The 23788-nt window shown below is 37.3% G+C and overlaps 3 protein-coding genes across 3 annotated transcripts; 2 read left to right on the top strand and 1 right to left on the bottom strand.

Moving 5' to 3' along the window:
• Positions 1-2297: 2297 nt before the first annotated feature.
• Yif1 (Yip1d-interacting factor 1) lies at positions 2298-14080 on the bottom strand. Its single transcript, XM_071597876.1, has 7 exons — positions 13943-14080; positions 12281-12421; positions 10512-10774; positions 8661-8797; positions 5871-6026; positions 5223-5316; positions 2298-3907 (listed from the first exon to the last, which is right to left on the bottom strand). Exons 1-7 carry the CDS (start codon positions 13962-13964, stop codon positions 3761-3763), a joined length of 960 nt encoding a protein of 319 aa, XP_071453977.1. The 5' UTR covers positions 13965-14080; the 3' UTR covers positions 2298-3760.
• Positions 14081-14178: 98 nt separating this feature from the next.
• sloth1 (sloth 1) lies at positions 14179-14733 on the top strand. Its single transcript, XM_071597700.1, has 2 exons — positions 14179-14507; positions 14620-14733. The coding sequence occupies exons 1-2, from the start codon at positions 14354-14356 to the stop codon at positions 14691-14693; spliced, it is 228 nt and encodes a 75-aa protein (XP_071453801.1). The 5' UTR covers positions 14179-14353; the 3' UTR covers positions 14694-14733.
• Positions 14711-14925, top strand: sloth2 (sloth 2). Its single transcript, XM_071597701.1, has one exon. The coding sequence runs from the start codon at positions 14711-14713 to the stop codon at positions 14873-14875; it is 165 nt and encodes a 54-aa protein (XP_071453802.1). The 3' UTR covers positions 14876-14925.
• Positions 14926-23788: the final 8863 nt, after the last annotated feature.

Raw genomic sequence — 23788 nt, forward strand, 5'->3', positions numbered from 1 at the left:
AAACAATGATGCATTACGTAAAGCATCATTCACAAAGATGCAGTAGTTGTTGACAGTTACTTTAGGTAAGGGTGTGAACAAAAGACCAGTGAAAACTTCATTATGGAGCATAGTTTAGCATGTCTCGGGAAACTATTTGTTGAAGCAAGAGGATAAGTATAGAGTGGAGGCTTTAGAGATGTGGTTTTGGAAAATATTTAATGGATATAATGGTAAACAAATGATTGAGTTCTAGTCAAGGTAGGGGAAGAGAGACAGTTGTGCGGGGAAATTCAAAGAAGGCAGGGCAATCGGATGCAGGAGATACTGAGAGGCAATGAAATGCTGAAGGTGGTGGAAAGAGAGGGGAGAATGCTGGGAAAGCAAGGTTGAAGGGGGAAAAGAGGAGGCATTTTGGGGTGGGATTAAGGGAGGGTGAAAGTATACAGCACTAAGGAATTAGTCATGGTAACATGTAGTAAGTGGTTTAAGAATGCTTTTTGTCATTTTAGTTATGACTTACAAATAGCACGCAGTACCAAGATCTATGAAAAACCGAACTTAAGCGGGTATACTACTGCTAATACTAGGGCGATTCGAAAAGTAAGGTCTCCTATTTTTTTCATGAAAAATCAAATTTATTCACAACTTTGCGTACATCGTTGGAAAGGTTGAGCATTTAGCTATTTTTCTACATAGTCCCCTTGACGATCAATCACCCCGTGCATCCTTGTAAGCAGCTTTTTAATACCGGCGTCGTACCTCTCTCCCGCCACGTCACGAAGCCAATTGATGACTTCTTCTCCGATATAAATTCATCGTGATTTAGTGGAAGTGTATGGACATCAAAAACGTGCGGAAGTGGTGCAGGGAGTGTTTTGATGGCCAGGAAAACGTCCACGATGAGCAGCAGCTGAGTTTGCCAGAATCAACGGCGGCTCCTATTGACGAGATGGTGCGCAATAACTGGAGAAATTGAGATAAGGAGAAATCATGAGATAAAGAAAGGCCTTTATAAAGAGAGTGGCTACTTCTCCATGCAGAATATTGTGTCAGAGGTCCTTGGTTACAACAAGGTGTCTCACCAAAGTGTTTGCATCATGACAATGCACGTCCAGATGTGTTACATCAAACGACCACCCTGCTCAATGAATTCGGCTGGGATATCATCGACCACCCTCCTTACAGCCCGAACGTTGCCCCCAGCGACCACCACTTGTTTCCCGCTCTCAAAAAACACCTTGGAGGACAGATATTCAAGTCAGACGAGGAAGTGCAAGAAGCAGTCATCAGTTGGCTTCATGACGCGGCAGGAGGAAGGTACGATGCCGGTATTAAAAAGCTGCTTACATGGATACAAAAACTGATTTTTCGTCAAAGCGACTATGTAGAAAAATAGCTAAATGCTCAGCCTTTCCAACGATGTACACAAAGTTGAGAATAAATTTGATTTGTCATGAAAAAAATATAAGAGACCTTACTTTTCGAATCGCCCTCGTAACAATAATTATTATAGGAGGACAAAATAGTAAATAAATCTGAAGAGGGTGGAATGGCATGAGTAACACAAGACCTAAGAAAGGAAATATATTTAGGAGAAGGGTGTTGAAGTTTTCAAATCAGTTCAGAGGGGAGGTGAGGGTGCAAGAAGCTTAGCATGCGATAACAGGGAATCTGAAAAGGAAAGATATCTAGAGGAAAGGAAGGAGAAAGTGGAAAAGCTCAGAGCAGAGGGTAAGACAGAAACATTGTACGTGTGTCCCTTCTTTGGCCAGAGGAAAGTTTGATATGTTAGAAATTATCAAAGTTGTCTAAAGAGTATTGTTGTTGTCATTGAACAAGCATATCCCCCCTTTCTCCCTCACTTTCAAGCCCAGTGTAAATTCAACCCTTCAACAAGAATGGAATTCTAGGACTCCTCCGACATCCCCTCCTCATGGTGTTGTGATTTGGTCAGTGGTCAGCAGTTAACACAATGCTTCCCTTACCTCCAACTCTATGTGTTCAGGGAATTATTTTACTATGTTACTTTACTATCTTCCTTTGTTGCACCAATTCTCTCAAGGTAGTATAATCTGATTAGTACTCAGTCCCTTTCATTTTCCCACCCTGAATATAAGGATACACCATTAAGCAAATAAATACCCAAAAACAATACTATACAATTTTACCATGATAGTGGAATTTATAATAGATGCCACCTAAGGATTTATAAGTAATTCTCTATTTAATTTAATTCCAAGAATGTGTGCCGTGAACTTGATTATTACCCAACTGGCACCTACTTAGTTATTTTTCCAACATAAATCACTGGAAAAGTATTAAAAAGCCGATACCTCATGATAACATAAAATAAAACAGAGTTGAAACATAGCAACTATATTTATTATGGTTTTAAGTAGGTGATTGAAAAGACATGGTTTTGCAATTGGCAACAAATGCGTCAGCCGTATCTCACCTACTTCTCCTTGGAGTAATAAAAATATTAGGGGTTAAGGATGTTTTCATTTCAGATTATGATAAAAGAATATGAAATTACAGCATTTGAGCAACTGACCATAAGCTGCTTGAAAGCATGTCTTGTTTGTTTGCTGTTTTAACATCTTGTATATACAATGATTCATATGAAAATCATAGCAGTCAGTGAGTTTCAAGGAAGCCAAGACATATATAGTTATCTGTGTGCCAGATATCTTTGTTTCACAACCACAGCCATGAATAGCAGTGTGGTGACATGCAATGCCTTAAAATTTTAACGTGGAATTAAGGCCATGATGCATATTTTAAGTGAATGGTAACAGAAAATGAGAACATGACTCGTAGCCTTAAATAAGTCAATATAGTCCAGCATGATGAATTTGGAAGACAACTGCCAGTATTTTTTCAGAACTAAGGGTAAATAAAAAGAGGCCAACAAATCTACTTTAAATGGCTACAAGAACTATAGCAATAGGATGGATTACAAAAAATCATGGATACTACCCAAGCTTTCTTTGCATCAATTGTTATTCTTTCTTACAAATAAAGTTAATCAGGTGTGGGCCTGACTTCTCCGAATTAAAAAATAAAACTTTACATCTCCTCTCTAAATAAATATTTTTGAATGAGTCCCATCAACTCCATATTGGAAACCAAGCTCTACACCTCATGTGAAAGAGAATAATTCACAGGGGATACCTCATCTCAATTCATAGGACTTCATCTGATTCTGACCAGCATGCCCCAAGAAGCAAGCACAAATATCAAATTTCATAAGTAAATGTGTTCACTAAATCAAACGGCAAATATTACAGCCCGACTCATAATCTCCAACAATTCCACCAGCAACCACGCAGTAGAATGCATCTCTGAGTTACAGTTCCAATCACAGTTATATCAATTTTGTTTTCATCAACTGTAACTGTAAAATGTTTGTGGTGTGATAATATCTGAAAAACAATGTCAGTCAAAATTATTATCATAACAAAATATTCAAAATTCAGTAGCCAAAGAAATAATTAGAAGGATAAGTCCATTGTTGCTTGCATCTCAAAATGAATGTGTTATTAATTTCTTCCAGCTGTAAAACTTAGTATATTTTCACCTGACTAAATTGAAGGGTTAACATGTTTTGGACAAAGTAACTCAAAAGTACAAGTCAACAGTTTACAACAAATGGCACACTCGTCAGGGTTACCCTCTTCACAAAACACACTTGTCTCTTTGATTTATGGCTTGCGATGCTCCCAGGACACAAATACACAGGCCGTCATGGCGACTGTCAAATCTACACGCCGTTGGGCTATGAGACGAGATGTGAGGAGAGGAACCACATCATGATGGGCTGAATGGCTGCCACAAAGAGAAGGATGTAGAGCCTCCGCTTGCCTCCCCCCGAGTAAGCACTCTGTCCTGACTCTGGCAGTATTTGAACACGGAGTGTTCGAACCTGGGGAAGAAAATTGAGAATCACACTTAAAATCATGGGTATCACATATTTTTGAGTGGTACAGGATTGGATGGCAATTTTCAAATGACTTAGTTCATTATTATAGTTTTCAATTTATGGAATTATTCTTTATTGTTTCTACGGGAAATATGCAATGGTTATTAATATTTTCAATTATTAAGCTGTTCCATCTCCCCACAATTAGCGAGCATTACATTTTAATTCATTTTTATAAATTAAAAATTATCAAAACAATGCAAATAATGGTTGGGTATGAGACCTTTAGGTGTTTTCTAAAAATTGCAAGATATTCACTAACCGAAGCAATATTTAGTGCACAGAACAAACCTAATAATAATATTTATTGGTCCCAGGACTTAACCAAGTCAAATATAGGACAAGTCTGAGAGCAAACAATCAGCTGTTTCCATGTTCTGAAGACTCCAGAAACTCTTCCACACTATAATAGCATTTATCCATCAGAAAATATTTGAGAGATTTCTTAAGTGTACCCCTCAAAGGACCGTGTTTTATGCCTGGTGGCAGATAGTTGAAACTTTTGATGGTCACATGAAATGGACTCTCATTAAACCTAGCAGAAGAGCGCCAGAATAAATGTACATCATCCCTCTGTCGAGTATTACGCCCATGTACTTGAGCATTGGTGATTTCTTGATTCATATTACCCTTAACATACATACATAAATAATAAATATGCAGACAAGGTAAAGTTAGAATTTCCAATTCTTCAAAAAATATGGTTTGCAAGTTTTCCACAGGGATATTTTTGCTATTTACCTAATATATCTTTTTTGGATTATAAAAACTCTGCGGAAGTCAGGTGATACTCCTCAGAAAATGATTCCGTAGCTCATATGTGACTGAAAGTTGCCACAGTAAACCATTTTTAATATATTTAAATCTACAATGTTTGTAAGATTTCATAGAATAAATCCACTTTTTGCCAAAGTGGAACATGGGCCATTGGTATGGATCCCTCAGTTTAAGGGCTCATCAATAGACAAACCTAAAAACCTTGGGGCTGTGTTTCTACGGGTTGACCTATTAAGCAGAGGTCAAACTAAGGCACTTTCATTCTTTTTTAATTTGAATATAATTTGTTTTCAGTACAGTTACAGACAGTTAAACCATTTTTCCAAGAGCAATAATGAGCTATCAAGCTTAGGCAATAACTTAATTATATTTCTGCCCAGCTTTTGAACAAAATGACAGAGGCCGAACAACATGTACTTAAAAGAAGGCATCCTTGCGACTTGCTAATGCACACAAGAGAACGAACAGTACAAATACTCACCAAAAAAAATGCCAGGGCTATGCTGGAGTAAATGAGACCAATGTAATAACCTGCTTTTCTCAACAATAAGCTCAACAACACTGCAAAAATAATCCTGGAAATAAATAAAATGCCTTAAGTGGGGCAGTTTAGAAATAAGCAATAACAGAAATAGAACTATAGTCACAAGGCATGAGGCACACTTATACAACATGCTGGATCTCATCTTGGCAAATGCAAATTTCACTTCCACAAAATCCATATCGTTATTCCCATAGCTTTATTTTATTTGGTAGCATGGTGCTTAAAGTGAGAGGTTACCATAAACTCCAATAAGGAAATTAGGTCCCGTTATTCAGAGGTGAACACTTGGGCATAGTACAGAAATAGTCGAATGCACACCATAAGCAACAACAGAAATAATCTCAACTTCAAAAAGCAATAGACACCATTACTTTAGGTAAACCTATCATTGTTCCTTTTCCACCACGGAATATTTTTCCATACCGTCTGCTAAATTTGAGACAGCAAAAATGAACACACCAGTTGAAACCTAAACAACCAACAGATTGGATTGCTTAATTAAGTAAAAGGAAGTACATTATTAATACTGATAAATTTCTAATAAAATATGTAATATTAGTCAATTTATTCATTAAAAGAACTTACCCAACATATTTATATCCAGCAAATGCCAGGAGATCCAAAGTTTTCAAATTAGTTTTTATGTTTGCAATATATAAGGTAAGGAATTCCACAACTATTTCCACAAGAGACCAAGCTAGGGCAGAGCTTGCCTGAATTCCAAGCATTTCTGGTGAAAACCTGTGAGGGAGTAGAAAAAATTGAAAATTGAAATGCTAGGTCTAAGGCTGGGGGGCAAAAGTTTGTTGTGTGACAAATGGTCACACTAGCATACATTTCTGCTAGATATCAAACAACAGGCAATCATGTATATCCATATATTTGTACGTGAAATCATGAAGAGAGAAAATCCTGTGCAGCGGGGATCCATTTGATTGTTGAGTGAAGCCAAGGCAGAGCAAGGGATCATGCATCATGCACCAGGGTAGATGGGTCCCCAAAAGCTAGACTAACCCTTCCCAGTTTATAGTTTAACTTTTTCATGCAAAGGGAAACTTTCACCACTTCTGAATGCTTTTACCAGTCAGATTGGAATCAATTAGACCATTATTTTCAAATAATATATAAAAATTGATATAAAGAAGTTAAAATGGTTGAGGAACATTACTGAAGACATATCCACTACAGAAATATTAGCCTGTTTCACTGAATTCCATCCAAAATCCCCATCCTATTCCTGCCCCTTCCTCGCTTGCCTAATATTCTCCCCTCCATCACAGTTTTCAACATCCCACTGCCAAATGGACTGCCATACTCATTGGGTAGTGTTCCATAGATGTCTTTGATGGCAATTTTGGTACATTTATTGGGTACAGTATGCCTATGACTTTGATAGAAATAACCATTGTTGGTGACAATTTGGTCGATAACTTTTAGATCCTTATTCTATTTATGTTCGATTGTGACGGGTGAGCAACAAGTGTAACATTGAGTGATAGGCTGCCATCTCTTTTTATGAGAAAGAATGCCTTGAATTGCTGTGGGTGATTTGGTCTGCATATGTGTTCTTTACAATGATGGAAAATTCTTGTTTTCTAGTTAAAAAATATTGAAAATGGTTATGTTGAAGAAATTTAGTGTCCCTTTGTTTTCCATCTCCTTTGTGAATTTCATGGTTTTGTAATTGCCTTTCAATATCGTCATTAAATTTTTCAAGTGGTCTCCCAATTTTTGACCATACACACTAGATATGATCGAAGATTCAATGCCAACAGAAAACATTTTTTGCAAGTAGGTAATTGCATGAAGAGAGATTTTGTTCAAAATTGTCCAATAAATATTCGCTAGGATTGGAGGGAGAGCAGGCAACCCATGGCCAGACCTTCAGATAAGAGTTATCAAAATATTTCCTTGAATATGAAATCATTTTGGTTCACTCACGCTTCGGCATACTTGAGTTCTTGACTCTTCAGAGATAAAAGAGAGCAAGGACCATAAATTCTAATGCTCAGAAAGTAGAAAGTAAATGATTATGTTTTATTACCACAGAAACATAAAAATAAAAAATAAAACAAATAATAAGTTATTATCATTAATAAGTCATAGCAGTTTAAACAAACCATTGGTCTTGTGAACCAAAGTTAAGGAACAACCTCCTATAACTTCCCATTCTTGCTCTCTTGAGTTCTTCAGTGAGAACTTATAAAAATTGACATCTATTTTTTATGATTTAATAGGTGATTAGGAGGCGACACCTTAGACAAAAGAGGACTCTAGGGAAATCTAGGAGACTGAAAATCCATTTGGGTTAGTTTGAACTTTTAACTTGCATAGAAAATCACAGGGCATGACGAGATTGACTGCTCGAATTCTTTCTGGAATTTGGGTGTGAGGTCACTAGGTACCTCACTTACCTAACTTGATGGTTTCTGAGATACGTCGTACACTTCACCTTCGGTAAAGGTTTTTTCCACAATAGCCACCATGTTGTCTTTCGCACAAATAGATTGTTGTTGTTGTTTGATCTCTTGATAGCTGTGATTGTCCAGAGTGTCGTTCCAAATCTCATTATTTATTGGTAAGGATATAGACGTACCATGATGTCTTTATTTGCCAATGCAGAAGTGAAATCGCTCAAAGAAAGAGAATTCCCATGACCCAAAACACTCCACTCTCCCACCATTCATTACCTTCCCTCCTCTCACCACCCTCCATATCAAGAGGAACAAAAGCCTCCTCCTCAGGATTTTGGCATCGGGTTGATAATTTGTCTAATCACAAGTTTCAACCCACGGAATTAGCAATGCCAGAAAAGGTTTAACCAATATGTTCCCAAATAAGCACTCTCGCAATGGGAGTGGAAGCATTTTAAAGCTGATTGTGACTTAGCCCTTCGTGAGGTGCATCCTGGTACCAAACACTGAATTGCCCCAACGAGCACCTCACCTCCGATTTTTTCAAAACGAATTTAGGGTACATGGAAATGGAAAAAGTGATTTGCTTTTGCAAATTAATGCCAATTACTTATCACTATAATTTTACCATTCAACTCTAAGAGTACCAAGTGCTTTTGTAGAGGAACAATGTATATAATGTGTTGGATTTAAATCAGTATTTCTTTTACTGGTAACCAGGAACTTGGAAGTACACACTTCACCAATGTACACACTTCACCAATGTACACACATAATTATAATAATAATAAAACGTGTTTCTTTGGGAAAGATTGAGACTAGATAGTCCCTTCTTCCAGCTAACCTCTAAATATATGTACCTCATGGCTTTTATTTTCAAAACTGTGTGTTTGAAGAGAATGTTTTTTTGCTGTTGATAAATAATTTAGACAACCCATGCAGTGAATGACCACATTCCCACCTGTTCTGGGTGCCCAAAACCAAGCCAGCGACCACAACATATGTCACATAAGCCATTGCCGGGATATACAGGTCGGGTGCATTTATGTCGTAGCGCGGCTGCACAGGTTCATCCTGCTCATACTTGACGGACCAGTCCTGAAAAATGGAAAACGAGAGAGTTGGTCAATGTTTGGAACAGCCAAGTCAAAGAGCATCAAAGAGCCTCAATCAAACTGCATTCATCACTCCAGCCAAGCACCATTTCAATTCATTACTCAACACACAAGCCCATTTGAATCTCAAAGAATGAATTTTTTACATTCAAATTGACTTAATCGTTCTAGAAATATTAACAAAATTAGAATCAAGTTTGAAAATGTCAACACTGGAATGTAACCATTAACCTTTGATAAAGTACAAGTACTGACTCTACTTTTAAACGCCACAATTACAGTGATTACTGTGTATTGAACTTTGACTGCAACGTACACTTATGCATGCAATTCAAATATTAAACAGCACGGCATAATAATGCAATGTATACAATAGAATTGATACAAAACTAATACAAAAGACTGCAATTTAGTAGTACATCTATTCCAAGGGAAACTGAGAGAAAATGTCATTAATTTCTCTTTCTAACATAAATTTTGGATTTAATAATACAGAGTATAATCACAGAGCTAAGAGGAGAAATGTAAAGTGAAGGTCAACAGACCTTTAACTTAAATCCCAAGGTCGGGTTCAAATTCACAAACTACTCATACAATGTGCAAGACCAGATTGAGAGCAAATGAAGGCTATTAATTTGTTGCACAATAAATTATTGCTATCAACCGGCTGCTACTTTAGACAATAAGTACTGGAATGCCAATGCCTTTGTTCACCTGGGTAACTGAATCACGGGCTTGGCTTTAACCCTTTTCCTGCGGTTCACTCTCCGAAATCCTACTTCTCACATGTGATGAAAATGGAAGGTACGTCTCCATAACATTTATTACTCCCAAAATAATAATAAAATAATCTAAATAATAAAAACATGGAAATAATAAAAATAATCTCGATTCTCTGTTGAGTTAATTGAAAATTTTTATTAATTTTGACAAACCTAATTTTTATAACATTTCAACAAATGATAGCACACCACATAGAGGGTGAAAAGGTACACCCACAGCAGCCTACTGTGCGAGCATACTAGGTACGTTCACCTCAGCAAAAGGGTTAAAGAGCTTAAGCAAGAATCTAGTTACCCAAGTAAATTCAGGCACCAGGCATTGCATATCCACATATCACATATGATGCTGAATATGAGTCACCTCCATACGGACGGGCAGGTAAAGTAACTAAGCACAATTGTAGTAGCAGTGATGGATTTATTCGAGTATCTCAACTGACAAACTGAGTGCAATCGGTGTGGCAGAACTTCCTCTGGTTCATCAGAGGAATGTCCAAGGCGGGGAGGAAATAGACGTTGCCCTACTTTTGCCCTAAAAGTGCTAATTGTACTTGAATAACATTGATTCACTTACTTCAACAAATGTTAATCACTATCAGTAAAATTTCACTCACATTTTGAATTTTTAGTAACTTCCCAAGAAAACTTATGGAAATGGGGATAATATTCCTGCCGATCAAATATCCTTTAAGTCTTAAACCCTAATTTGTTTATAAAATAAATATTTGAAAATATTTATTTTAACATGAAATTTAATCCGAATTAATGAAACATCTAGAGTAAAAAAATGCATTCATTTTTATATGAGCGTGGATTTTAATCCATTATTTATTTTGGATATTTTATACCCTTGTCAAAATCGACTGGAATTAACTAGATAGAAGAGTGTAGAGAAATGAACACAAGGGCACATACCGAATGGGTGAACGGGAAGAAGAGAAGAGCCAGCTTCCGAGAGACATATCCAGTGTCCACTGCAAAGTAATACTTTAAGCGTGACACAGGGACATATTTTTCCAAGTGCTGATCAACCAATTGTTTCCCTTGACCAACAATAGTGTGCCCATACTGCATAGCGACATTGGTTACCAGAGGCTCATTAAGAAACTGGGAGGGGATTGAGAAGCCTTGATCAGCACCGCTGGGGTAATGACGTTGATGGGCATTCATCTGGTAGTCTGGAAAAGCAATGGCAGAGAGGAACAAGTCAATGAGTACAGTTTTCAGTGCAGGTAATCTTACCTGGCCAAGACTATCATCATATCTACACAAAAGAATGCTTTGCTTGCTATATTAATTATTTTAATCAATATCTTGGAATTTCCATCACAGTCCCATCTATACTTACTTGGATTGTTCAATAATTCCTTAGAAAATCCAAGAAATGGAGCTCATTGTATCAGAAAATGTTTGTGTTTAGTAAGCCTCATCTGTCTCTAGATTGCTGCTAAAGTTTAAGCTTTATTGGTTTCATTTTAATAGTTGATTGAAGCAACAAACTTTTGTTTATTTATAAAAGTGGAAAAAAATGAGTTTCTTGCAGAGATTAAACCAATCCAAAGATGACGAAGACAGTTTAATTGTCCGACAAGATGAAGGCCATGGTTTTTTGTGATGCACTCCAAAACATCTGCATGGATTACTTGCAACAATGGCAAACATACATGGAGAATATTATGCATAATTGTTATTGCACCGGTTGAGTGAAGAAAAGTAAAAACAACCTCATTTGGTAAAGAAAAACATTCTCTTCCATCAAGACAATGCAAGGGTTCACACCTGCAAAGTTTTGATAGTGAAAATTATGGAATTAAGGTGAAATTGTTACAACACCCACTGTATTCGCCATATTTGGCCCCCAGGACCTATTTTTTTTACCACACATGATAAAATGGCATGGCAGAAAACAATTCACGTCGAACGAGGACGTTATCACTAATTCAGTAGCCAATTTTGAGAGCATTCCAAAATCCTACTTTTTAGATGGTTAGAAAAAGCTGGAGAACCGCTGGGAAAAGTATATCGAGCTAAAAGGAGATCATGCCAAACAGTAAACAGAAATCTATACAACATAATTTGTTTTTCCATTTTTTCCTCAGGATGCATTGAATGACCGACATCGAATAGCACAAAAATACTCGTAATTTCAAATTGTAATTTATAAAATAGATATTTATGTCATTCATTTTTAACAGATTGAAGTGGTATAAAACCTGAAAACTGTACATTTCCATTTCTTAAGTGCAGAGGTGAATTTGTTACAGTTAAGCATACCATCCATTCTTATTGGTGGCTTCCCATATGAAAAGTAAAATTGAAAAACTGCAGTAATTACATTGACATTTGTAAGCACAAAAAATATAGTAAAACAAAATTACTTTCGGAAATGTTCACTGGGCTGCTATCTTTTAATGACAGTCTTACAAATCACATGAAGGCATGAGAAGAAGAGCGATATTTATTTGTTTTGAAATATCTGACGGCCATTGAGATAACCTTAATGATACCCATATTCAAATTCCATAATATAAGCCTGCATTTTAACGGAAGAAAGAGATGAACACAGTATCCAAACAAGTGGCATCCATTTTAAAGATTTGCTAAATAGACAATTCCCACTTCCTGTTGTGTTTAATAGTTAACACATCATGTCTATGTGTAAGCACAAGTGGAAGAGTACATACCAGGGAATGAAGGGTTATTCATCTGATGTTCATATGACTGCATATTTGGATTATTTACTGGGTCATACATATTATATGATGGATATGTATTATTTACTGGCTCAGCATATTGCTTGCTCTTTCTTCCTCCAGTTCTGGAAGCTAAAATGGAAAAGCCAACTATGACACACCTTTACTTTGCAACATGTACGCATTAATTAATCTTAAAATAAACCTACTGATCAATGCTAGAGGCATGGGGCAAATAAAAATACAGCATAGTCAAAAACTTTGAGGAGAAATGACAATAAAGAAGATTTAGATGGCATTGCATGCTCCCAATCGCCTACATTGCATCAACCAATAGCAAATATAAGTATTTAGATAGTAATTATACTATACCATTGGTTATATTTTGTGTCAGGCTTTGTAAGGTGAAGTCCATATTTAAAACGTTTTGTTTCTTACACTCAGATGTTTCAGTAAATTTCTTAAATTGCATTGAAGAATAAAATGATGAAATTGCCTTATCAGTTTTAATTTTTTCCGTTACTTTGTTTTAATTCGCACACACTATCATTTTTAAGGTTTCCATAATGCTATCCCAAATATTTTATATACTCTGGTTGTTTTTGAGTGAAATTGCACAAAACTGCTTAATTCATCGCCGTGAAAACCTTCATTAGAGAAACCCCTGATTGACATCACGCAAGGAATAAGAACGTGGGAAACATTTACCAGATTATAAATCATTTTAAGGCTGTGACCAGTGGTATCTTTAAATATAGATGATGTGCCTATATTTTAATTGTAATCTTATTAATTGTATCAATATATAATTCCGCTTTCAGGGCAATTCTAGGCTATTTTGTTCGCTGTTTTTCAGTTCGTTGCTTATTCCACATTTTTTCCATAGCTCAAAATGAAGCTTTAAGCTTCTATGATATGCTATTCCGCCAAGATAATCTTCTGAACAAGTTGTTTTGATTGGTCTTCTACTCTTCAAATTATTTCAATACAGTGCCACCTCTTTCTCAGATACTCCGTCTCAATCAGTTACTGATATGACCTCTAAATCCCATTATCTATAATTTTTAACGCAATATGTTATTAGGGGCATTACCAAATGGCAGGTTCGAGCAAGAATGACCATTGGGTGACCACTATTCTCTTCTAAAATGAATTAATTCTTCATAAAACGCACCAAATTCAATACTGGTCCGCAAATTGGAAATAAAACTGAGAGGCGTTTAAGATACAACTAATTCTCAGGATGAAATATTTGATATATCTTATTTGCATGCATATAAATGAACATAACTTCAATGATAATAGCAACGAGGCAATGGATGTGTAGCTTTTCATGAAAACCCTGAAATTCTTAATGAGCAAAAAATAAGGAACGTCTATGAAATGTATTATGGTACAGAAAAAATGAACATTTTCAACAGATTTTGTCACTTAACTCAATTGCGCTATACTGGGGAAAATATTACCGAGGAAAACAAGGATTTAAGCTGAATTTATGGAGGATTTCGAATAACTTTGATGAAGCAATACACAAATTTATAGGGTAACCTTCATGAAGTTATATTGCAGGAAAAGAACAAATACATTTTTAATGTGATGATGCCATATGTACCGGGTTAATCACTCACATCTACGCAAATAACAAGCACTTACGATTTCTGGCATTGAAGTTCATTTTTGGGGTGATTAAACAGCAATAGAAGAAGAACAATGAATCAATTGCAGGTCATTTAAAACTGCACAAACGTCAATTTACCCTTGCCACATAATCCCATCAAAACATGACTTAAAAAACACTTGCGAAAATGGGGATTAATTATGAACGGTTCGTTTTACCGGTTCTATCTGAGCGGTTCACAGTACGGAACCGATGAAAAACATCTGTAGTCGTAAGGCAGTTGTCCGTGGTTCTGTGTATCATGGTGGAATTCGAGGCTGCGTACGAAAATAGGCAACATTTTCGTTGCCAGTTTGAATTGTGAAATTAATGTTTTTTAAGTTGATAACTACTAATATCTCGAATCCCGTCTACCAGTAGTGATATATGTCTAGTACACTGAACAAATGCTCAGAGCAAATGTGACTGTGAGACGTTTACTGAACAAATGGCCTGGGAAAAAGTACTTCGGTATATATAGGTTTTTACCTTTATTTTTCGTTCTTGGAGCGTCCCTGGAATTTTCTATGATAAAATGGCATATTGGAGAAGTCAATTTTTGTAAGTGGGACGTACATCTTACGTAGTTGCTTACTTTCTCTAATTCTCACCTTTTGCTTGCTAATTATCAGAAATACTTTGTGTAATAATTGCCTTTCATCCTTCACTATAGATAGAACATACAAGAGGCGAAAAGCCCATGAAATTGCGGAGTCCACTTTGTTACAAGAAAAGACGAGTGCTTGACAAGTGGAGTCACCAAGATGCCGGCTGGAACTACTTGGCCAAATTATTTGAAGTTTTTCACCGCTGCGATGATTTCCATGTTTGCGGGGTCGCAGGTTGTTCACATTTATTACAAACCCCTGAATGACATGGATGAATTAGTACAAAAAGAAATGTTGAACTTACGTCGCGGCCTTAAATAGGACAAATGTAGGATGTATATATCGTTTAAATAAATTGTTTCACTGTTTAATATTTGAATTTGTCATTGAATACATCAATCCTCGGAATTCACCATAATTTACTCGGATTGAAGCAATGAGTGATCCTTTGTTGTATTTATATTGGCACAAATAATTTTTATGGGGACATTTGACTCCTTAATAGAAATAAGTTAATTTTAACATTTGAATACTTGGAGCTTTTTGAACTTAATAGTGCTAGTTCAGTTGAGATTCAGCGATGGAACATATTCTTAACGAGTTCCTCCATCATTTAATTTTCACACAATAGTAAAAGTTCAGGTACTACTTGTAGGCCTTTTTAGTAATATGTTGACAGTTGGGTAACTCGATCAAAACGCAAATAATAGAGTATCATCTACCGAAGTAACGTGCAATTTTGGTTAAGGGTCATGTACATGCAGACACATGTTTTATAGTATCTTGTCCCCAGATATATGTATATATATTTGGGGGCAAGATATGAATATATATATATATATATCATGTATCATATATATACATATATATATATACATATATCATTTGCCTTGATCAGGACTCTGATCAAGGCAAATGATTTTTCCACTCTGAAATTGTTGTGTTGTAGTTTTATATTAATAATAAAACAGTTCTGCCTCATACTGTCCTTAATCTAGGACTCAACAGCAGAAGCCTCATGCAAATGAATCACATGAATATCCCCCAACAATCAGACACTTCCTGCACGTAAAACCAAGAATGACCAAAAATTCAGTGGCTATGACAGTCAACCTAGCTGTAAACCAATGAAAGTTACAATTGCAAAGTTTCATTTGTGAAATTAAATGATTGAAATGTATAGAAGGTGGCCCTGGTTCCCAACTTTGAACCATATCCCATGATGCCAAGCCATTGAAATCAATTGTGGTGTGTAATCCTAAAAGTAGTTCAAATAGTGGAGATTAATTATTTGTCAATCATCTGAAAGCATTCGCTGAAGAAACTTAGCAGTTAGAAAATGCATTGAAATGTATGAATTCACTGTGTTTTTGTAAGTTATATTCTGTCGTAATTCCACTGATGTATAGGTTCCAAAATGCATTTTGGTCGAATAATTTTGAACAGCACGTAATCATGTATGTTACATCATGTTTTTGATGCTTCGATGGTGTTACTGCATTGCAGAGGTGCTAGTGGAAATAATCTGCTAATTAGAGTTTTGGTTTTTATGTGCTTCTTACTCTTGACCTGTCTTCAGTGAAAAAGTTAATTAGAAAGCATTGGAATCATTGCCAGGAAAAACCAAGGGAATTCACGTATTAGGGATAGCAGCCACTCAGACTATTGCAGTAGTAGTTATTGCCCTGGTGAACAGTCATTCCAATTTTTTTAGCTTTCAGCATAATCTCCTTTTAGCTTGATATACTTTTCCCAGAGTTTCTCGATCCCTACTTGAGGTGCTTTGTGGAGGGCACTTTGAGTGAGTACGCCGTCCGTCGGATGGGACGGTAAGCTGCGGACCCCTTGGTGCCTTTCGTAAAGAGCAGGCTAATGCCGACGCCGGGTTTCTCTCCACCCTTCATCCTTTCTTGTCCATCCCCTATGGCACAAATGACCTCAGCTGTCGGTCGCCTCCCCTAAATACTACTTCTACTCCCAGAGTTTCTCCAACTTTTTTCAGCCATCCATAAAGTGAGATTTTGGAAGGTTGATAAAGTAGACATCTGTGTTGGCGATGACCTCGATCAATTGTGAATTGTTTTATGCTGGGCCATTTTTTCATGTGAAAATAAAATAGTCACTGGGGGCCAAATCTGGTGATTGCAGTGAATTTTGTGACAGTATGAGCTTTAATTCAATGATTTATACCATCAAAACTGCACAGGTGTGCATCTGTGCATTGTCATGATGGAAGAGAAGGTTCTTGTTGGCCAAATGAGGTCATTATTTTTTAATATCTTCGCTCTTCCGGTGCAATAATGATACATAATACCTCCATTTATTGTTAGTCCTTTTTGAAAGTAATTGATTTGGATGATTTGGCATGAATCCCAAAAAACCATGGCCACCACCTTATTAGACAATTTCACTGTCTTTGCCTTCTTTGGAGCCAGATCACCTTTAGAAATCCAATGGTCCAATTGTTCCTTTGTCTCTAAGAGTGTAAAACTGTATCTATGTTTCATCCACAGGTATGCATTGATGCAGAAACTTGTCACTTACCATTCAAACCATTTGTTCCATGTCAAAGAACAATTGACAAGAAAAGGCGCGCACAGATATCAGAACCTTTCGACCATTCTCCCACCCTTTCCTGATTAATGCTCCTCCCCTCCACTTCTCCTCAGCCCAATGTGACACATTTTCTCTCCAAGCATTCTTTCCATCATGTTTAGCTGCAATCCCTCAATCAGTCCTACTCCAATCACACCTTCCTGTCCCAAATTTCTAATTAATAACCTAATATCAATATCTATCCAAAAGTTATTGCCTTCCTTCATACTCCTTGCATCCAGAGGGACATAGTTCCAGAAGGATAGAATTATGTGATACTAACAATGCCTTGGTCTTAGTCCTACTCAGCTTTGATATCTTTTCAGTGTAAAGACTCTTAAATAGAAATGTTTAATCACTTCACAAACCTCATTTTTTTCCACATCGCCAAATAAACTTCAATCGACAATGAAAATGAATCCAGGTGATGGATATAGCTGAAACTTAAAGGACTTATTGAAGGACCCACTTAGGAATGAGATAGATTGGGTTTACTATGAGACATGATGGATTTATTAGGAATATTGTAGCAGGAGGAGGTCCTTAAGAAAATGAAGAGAGAAATATGTAGGTAGGAAGATAGAGGAGTAAGTAAGGAGTGATATCAATATATAAATCTTCATTTAGTACACAGCAGAGAAGAGCCCAATGGTATAAGTATACGTAAAATGTTAGCAAAAATGCCCACTAATGTCTGCACATTCATTCTAATTTTAGTGAATACTGCCAAAACTAGCCCTAATTCTGAGCAGCAGAAATTCACAAATTTCACTAGATGAACCCAAATTAATGGATTTTCACTACCAACACTATATTTCATTGGGTCTACTGGTAAAAATTAAATTAGAAATGCAAAATTACAATACATGGTAGTGTACGAGGTCGGTAAATTAAGTGATGGGACTGGCAACGTAGCATTCGATCTGGCAACACTGGAGGCGCTGGGCTTTGAGGGGCAGCAGGGGAACATCTGATCTGCCTTCAGTATGCGTTTGAGCTGGCTCGAGTCATTTGGTTGTCCATAGCGATTCTTTTTGTGAACCAGTTTTTTCTATTGTGTTCTAAAACTGAGTGACATCAATTTTGAGCAACGGCATGCTATCAGGTTTTGCTTCAGACTTGGGCACAGTGCAACGGAAACTCTAGCTAAATTTCAGCAGGCCTACGGGGATAGTGTTTTGTCTAGAGCCCAGGTTTTTCGATGGTTTAAGTCATTTTCAGAAGGAAGATAGTCGATTGAAGAGGAACCATGAAGCGGAAGGCCTTCATCTTTCAGAACCGATGCCAATGTCGACAGAATCCAGGATCTTGTGCGTTCAGATCGTCGGTTGACAGTAAGAATAATCGGGGAAGAGTTGAATTTGACTCACACCACCGTACATCAGATTTTGACCAATGAATTGGGGATGACAAAAATCTGTGGAAAAATGGTTCCAAAAAACCTTTCACAAGACCAAAAGGACCAGAAGTTTTTGGCCAGTAAAAACATTCCTGTGGCTCCTTATTCGCCTGAATGGAGTCCTTGTGACTTTATTCTCTTCCTGAAGTTGAAAAATCACCTCAAGGGTGATTTTGGGACAGTCGAAAACATTCAAATGGCTGTAACCGACTAGCTGAAGGCTATTCCAGAATCAGAGTTCCAGCAGTGCTATGAGGAGTGGAAGAACCGTCTCCTGCACTGTGTGGCTTCTGAAGGATGTTATTTTGAGGGTTTGAATAAAATTGGGAATCTATTTGAATGAAAAAATTTACAAAAAATCAGTCTCATTACTTAATTTACAGGCCTCGTATGCCAGTAAAATTTTAGTCAAGTTTTGGTAATGAGTTATTATGTAGAGTCATTATTCATGAACTATTTGTATTAAGTCCTTCAGTAAGAAGATTGAAGAACTTAGGCAAAATATCATTAAAGTATTGATCTAAACCTTCATCTGAGGCAGCCCAATTGTTTCTGTGGAGGAGAGATGACGAGTGGCATCCTACTGTTCCTTGGGTTGAGACAATATCTCTCAAGTTCCTTCATTACGATATGTCTCAAGTAGGTACCTTTTCTTTCCATGAATCACTGAGGGGTGGACATAACAGAGTCCACTTGGGCAACTCACTGGTAGGACTCTGAATTGTAGAAGTTAATTTACAAAATTTTTAACTTTGTAAAAAATGACTGTGATATTAATTTTCCCTGTAATAATTTGAACAGTTTGACACCCCTGCAATAAGTGTGTACATATATAGGTTTTTAGACGCACAATGTTTACTTCCTGAAGTGTGAAAGAGTGGTCATATCACATGATGATGGTAGAATGCAAGCAAGGAGGGAGTTTCCCTTTTCTCAGAAAGAAAAAATTCAGATCATAAAGAAAAGATTAAAGGGAATCTGAGTGAAAGAAATAGTCAAATGCTCGTAAATGTTTCTGCAGTTTCCATGCACATGTTATGGGACCAGTGCTGTTCCAGTTAACTTAAATGGCTTCCCTGAATACCTTACCTCTGCCAATGTTTTTTCTATATCCTAATGATAATAATATACTGTTATATGGTGTATACTGAAAAAATCGGACAAGCTCCTCAGTAAATAAAACTTTGGTGTGCAGCTAGCTTGGAACTCTGGATTTTTCAGTCAGACCAACGTAAATAATTTATCACGAAGTAACTAAATAAATCCCCTAAACCATTGCAGTAACCTCACTACAACGGACATATTATACTCAGTGATACTCCCTGTAATCACTTGCCATTGTAAGACCGGGATGAGTTATGTAGTATATGATATATGGCCCTAGAAAGACATCTACACTGAAGTTACCCCAAGTGGGAGGTCGTCTTTTATAGCGAAAACTAAGAGGTCGTAACGAAAATGTTGTCGACAATATCTGCTCAACTAGAAGAGCACTTTTCTTGAAAATCACCAAAAACACTCGGCACTCCCTACTCTATCACGACGTAGGCATAAAACCCACATCCATAGCCTAATTTAGCATCCAGGGCCCAGTGCAGTAACCAGAGTCACCTTTTCAGACAAAAAATAAGAAAGTACTTAACAATATCTCCTAATGCTAACAATATCCCCTAACCCATGCCATGGTTTAGTAACCAGGGCCCAATAATGTCACCATGGTCATCATCTCACACGATAAAACAAAGTACTTAACAATTTCCTAAACCAGAACATTTTTTTTCTAAATTTTACAATACACACTGGGCACCACTGCTACTTTCGGCAGTCTTTCGCTTACCCCATGCTCAGGGCCTAGTATATTAGCCAGGGCCCACCAAAAGTGATTGCGACACGACACTGAACCTGGCCCACGCTGAAGGGTTATCTCAGCTGATTTCCCAAGAATTTAAAAATTTCTTCCTAACTAGCACATTTTTTTCTCTAAATTTTACCAGAAACACTTTCATTCTCCTGGAAAACTATAAATTCTGGATGTTATCAAATCTCCAACAATAAAACTATTTTATCTTACTTTCTTGACCCATAGCAAGGCATTACGCAAGTCACAAAATGCACGAAAAGGTGAAAAACAATCTAAAATGAATGAAGGGATAAAATAATTTTGAGAAAATGTTGCTTGAAGAGGTGGGCCTTCTAGACAAGATGGAGCTTATGCTTCAAATACATGGATAGTAGCGGAGATTTCACACCGTGGTAGGAGGAAATAGGGTCCTTTGATGTGTAAGAACAGGATTCATTCAAATAAATTAGTGTCTCCTCACGGGCAGGTGTTCAAAATAGTGGTAATCAAGTTAACTAATCTTGGCCCACGGAGGGCTAGCCCACGACTATCCACCGGCCGTCCTTTCACACGAAAAAAAACAAAGTACTTCACAATATCTCCTGAACTAAAACATATTTTTTTCAAAAATTTGGCATAAACATTAAACTCACTATACTCTATCTGTTGCCTTTCGCTTACCCCATGCTCATGCTCTAGTTTAGTAACCAGGGCCCAATAACGTCACCAGGGTCGTTATCTCACACGAAAAAACATAGAGTACTTCACAATATCTCCTAAACCAGAAAATGTTTTTCCCTAAATTTTACAATACACACTAGGCATCACATATACTTTCGGCAGTCTTTCGCTTACCCCATGCTCATGGCCTAGTATTTTAGCCAGGGCTCACCAAAAGTGACTACGACACGACAATGAACTTCGCCCATGGAAATAGGTTTTTTCAAGTTTGTTCTTTTATGTACTCAATATTCTCTGTAATACGACCGTTTTTGTCTTCCTCAGTGTCACATAGTGGACCAAATTTTTTACGAAAAACACCATTTCAGCAATCTGTTTCTTAATTTATTACTCGCAGGTGTTTATTTCATTTTTGCACCATTTTCCGGCCACGGATTCCTCATTTTCACAGTTTCCCCTGATTCTTCACTTCCCTCCATTTTCTTTCCCTGGTGTCTTGAGCTGCGAAGATGGGATTTGATGAAAAGTTGTTAGAAGGTATGTATGGATAACTTTTTTTGTATTATTAGTAGTATTCATTAATACATCACGGTTTTAGTATATCTGCAAGTTATTCCACATCCCCCGAAGAGGCTACTCGCTAGATGCGTTTCTCGTAGTAGTAGTAGTTTTGAGGGGAGGCGACCGACAGCTAAGGTCATTTGCGCCATAGGGGATGGATAGTTTGTGCTTGGAGAAGAAACGAGCGAAAAAGAGATCCCCGGGAGGAATATGAGAAACCGCTTGCCCTTCCCTTTAATTAAAAAGGGAGCATCTCCCGAAACCTACGGTAAAATAGGGGAATTTTTTCAACATTTGTTTTTAGTTTTTTACCCTTATGAAATCCTTTAATAGTTCAGTAGCATGAAATTGTCTTGCTGTAAATAAGCATATTTAATCTTCCCAAGTCATTCCGTCCCCCGCTTCTTCAGATAGACGGAATGGACCGCAGATCCTATATCATCATTGCCGCCTCCCTTTTCCTATTTTTAATTGTTCCCACGCTATCTCTTCTGAGGCTTTCCGTCCCCCGCTTCTTCAGGTAGACGGAAAGCACCTCAGTGCCTGTGATAGTAGGTTAACGTATATACTGTTGGTTAACCTTTGTATTGGAGGAAATTCAACAAAATATGATCGCCTGTCAACTTATAATATGCGTTCAAAGCTAAAACGATGTACAACCAAGGGATAGCCACAAGGCCAATTAATCAGCTGTCTGCCATATCTAGTAATTGAATGTCTAATGTTATCCATTTAGTGCACAGTATACACGACCAAGCCATATTTTCGTAATGGGAAGCGGTGGCAGTATTATCTACGCAAGAAAGATGATGCCATCGGGAACACACATCGCACGCGACCGACGTTGTACTTCCACGGATTTTACCCCGATCGCACAAAGGGCGTATTTCGTTAACTTTAGGGAGGGACTGTAATATATTTGTTTTAATTTTGTTCCGGTACTCGTCGGCATCAAACTTTTTTCAGTTCCCATATTTTTCGCTATCTGATTTATGAAAAAACACGTATGCACCCCACAGTTATAGCTATCTCTCTGTTTGCCGAATGGCACCCTTATTGCTCTCAGTTTACTGGGACGTATTTTTTCCTTACTTAACGTATTCCGCTTCTTTAAGAAAGTCGTGAGTAAATTGTATTGCCTGGCATAATCCATATCCGTGCTGCCCAATGGATCGAAATAACTGAATAAAAACTCCCGGAAGTTTACGACGAATAGGCACCAGTGATTTTGATCTTTAGTGAACGGCATTAATATAATTTTCTCTTTGAACTTAAGCTTGGCGACTAAACACTCGGACGTGAAGTTCCCTCGTAGGGCATAACTGGAATTTTCGCAAGGGATATAAATAATGTCCCTTTTGTTTTTTTTCAAGAACTACGGTGGCGAAGATATCTATAATGAAATTACAAAGCCATTGTTTTGGGGACACGCGGATATCTTTGCCAACGTATCCTAAAACGTATGACTTTCCTAACTCCGAACAGTTATCGAAGTAACTATTATCAGAAACTATGCTATTTTCGTGGAAAGTAAGAGGCCGATGATTTATCGCTACCCTGTCACCCTTCTTAACCCAATAACTGGAATCACTTGCCTCCTCCATTGGTCCCCCTTGATCTACAAAGATTTCGGGCTGCTTCACGGCCTCCACTTTGAAACCAGTGATCCCTTCTCCAGTAAAAGAAGTTATCCTTAATTTTCCTGTTCTTCGCTTCCGTTTTACCCAAGGCTCCTCCGCCATAAAATTATCGAGACTTTCAAATTTACTGGCCTTGCGGCGTTTACTTTGTGCGGGGGGGATTTGTAAAAAATTTCCTTTGCTCGAGAGAAGATATTGGGTTTGATTGCCCTCAAAAATCTACCGCACGGCAAATGTAAATTATAATGCAGAATCGTGTTTTTCACGATTCCGAACCACCTTTCCACCCTTGCGTTACCATATCGTGGTCCAAATGAAGATAATTCATCTCTGACCTTCAAAATGATCGACCAAAGAGGTACAAACGGTAAGAAATGCTTCAAAAAAGTAGATAAAAATTTAGGACTGAAAAAGGGATTTGGATCCCCACAGCACTCAACGTTTGCATTTTCCGCAATGACAGTGAAAAGGAGATAAAAAGGACTACTCTTATAAAGGCTGCTTTTACGGACCCGAGG

Source organism: Hetaerina americana, unplaced genomic scaffold, assembly GCF_022747635.1.
Source record: "Hetaerina americana unplaced genomic scaffold, ioHetAmer1.1.p SCAF_9, whole genome shotgun sequence".
NCBI classification, from domain to species: domain Eukaryota; kingdom Metazoa; phylum Arthropoda; class Insecta; order Odonata; family Calopterygidae; genus Hetaerina; species Hetaerina americana.

What these genes read in the sequence shown, in the direction of transcription:
- sloth1 (XM_071597700.1), top strand. Translation starts at nt 14,354, where the DNA reads ATGCTCAGAGCAAATGTGACTGTGAGACGTTTACTGAACAAATGGCCT. An exon ending in TATTGGAGAAGTCAATTTTT is followed by an intron (nt 14,508 to 14,619) that starts GTAAGTGGGACG and finishes CCTTCACTATAG; the next exon opens with ATAGAACATACAAGAGGCGA.
- Yif1 (XM_071597876.1), bottom strand. Translation starts at nt 13,964, where the DNA reads ATGAACTTCAATGCCAGAAATC. An exon ending in GAATAACCCTTCATTCCCTG is followed by an intron (nt 10,775 to 12,280) that starts GTATGTACTCTT and finishes TTGCTTTTCCAG; the next exon opens with ACTACCAGATGAATGCCCAT. An exon ending in TAGCCCTGGCATTTTTTTTG is followed by an intron (nt 3,908 to 5,222) that starts GTGAGTATTTGT and finishes TTTCTTCCCCAG; the next exon opens with GTTCGAACACTCCGTGTTCA.
- sloth2 (XM_071597701.1), top strand. Translation starts at nt 14,711, where the DNA reads ATGCCGGCTGGAACTACTTGGCCAAATTATTTGAAGTTTTTCACCGCT.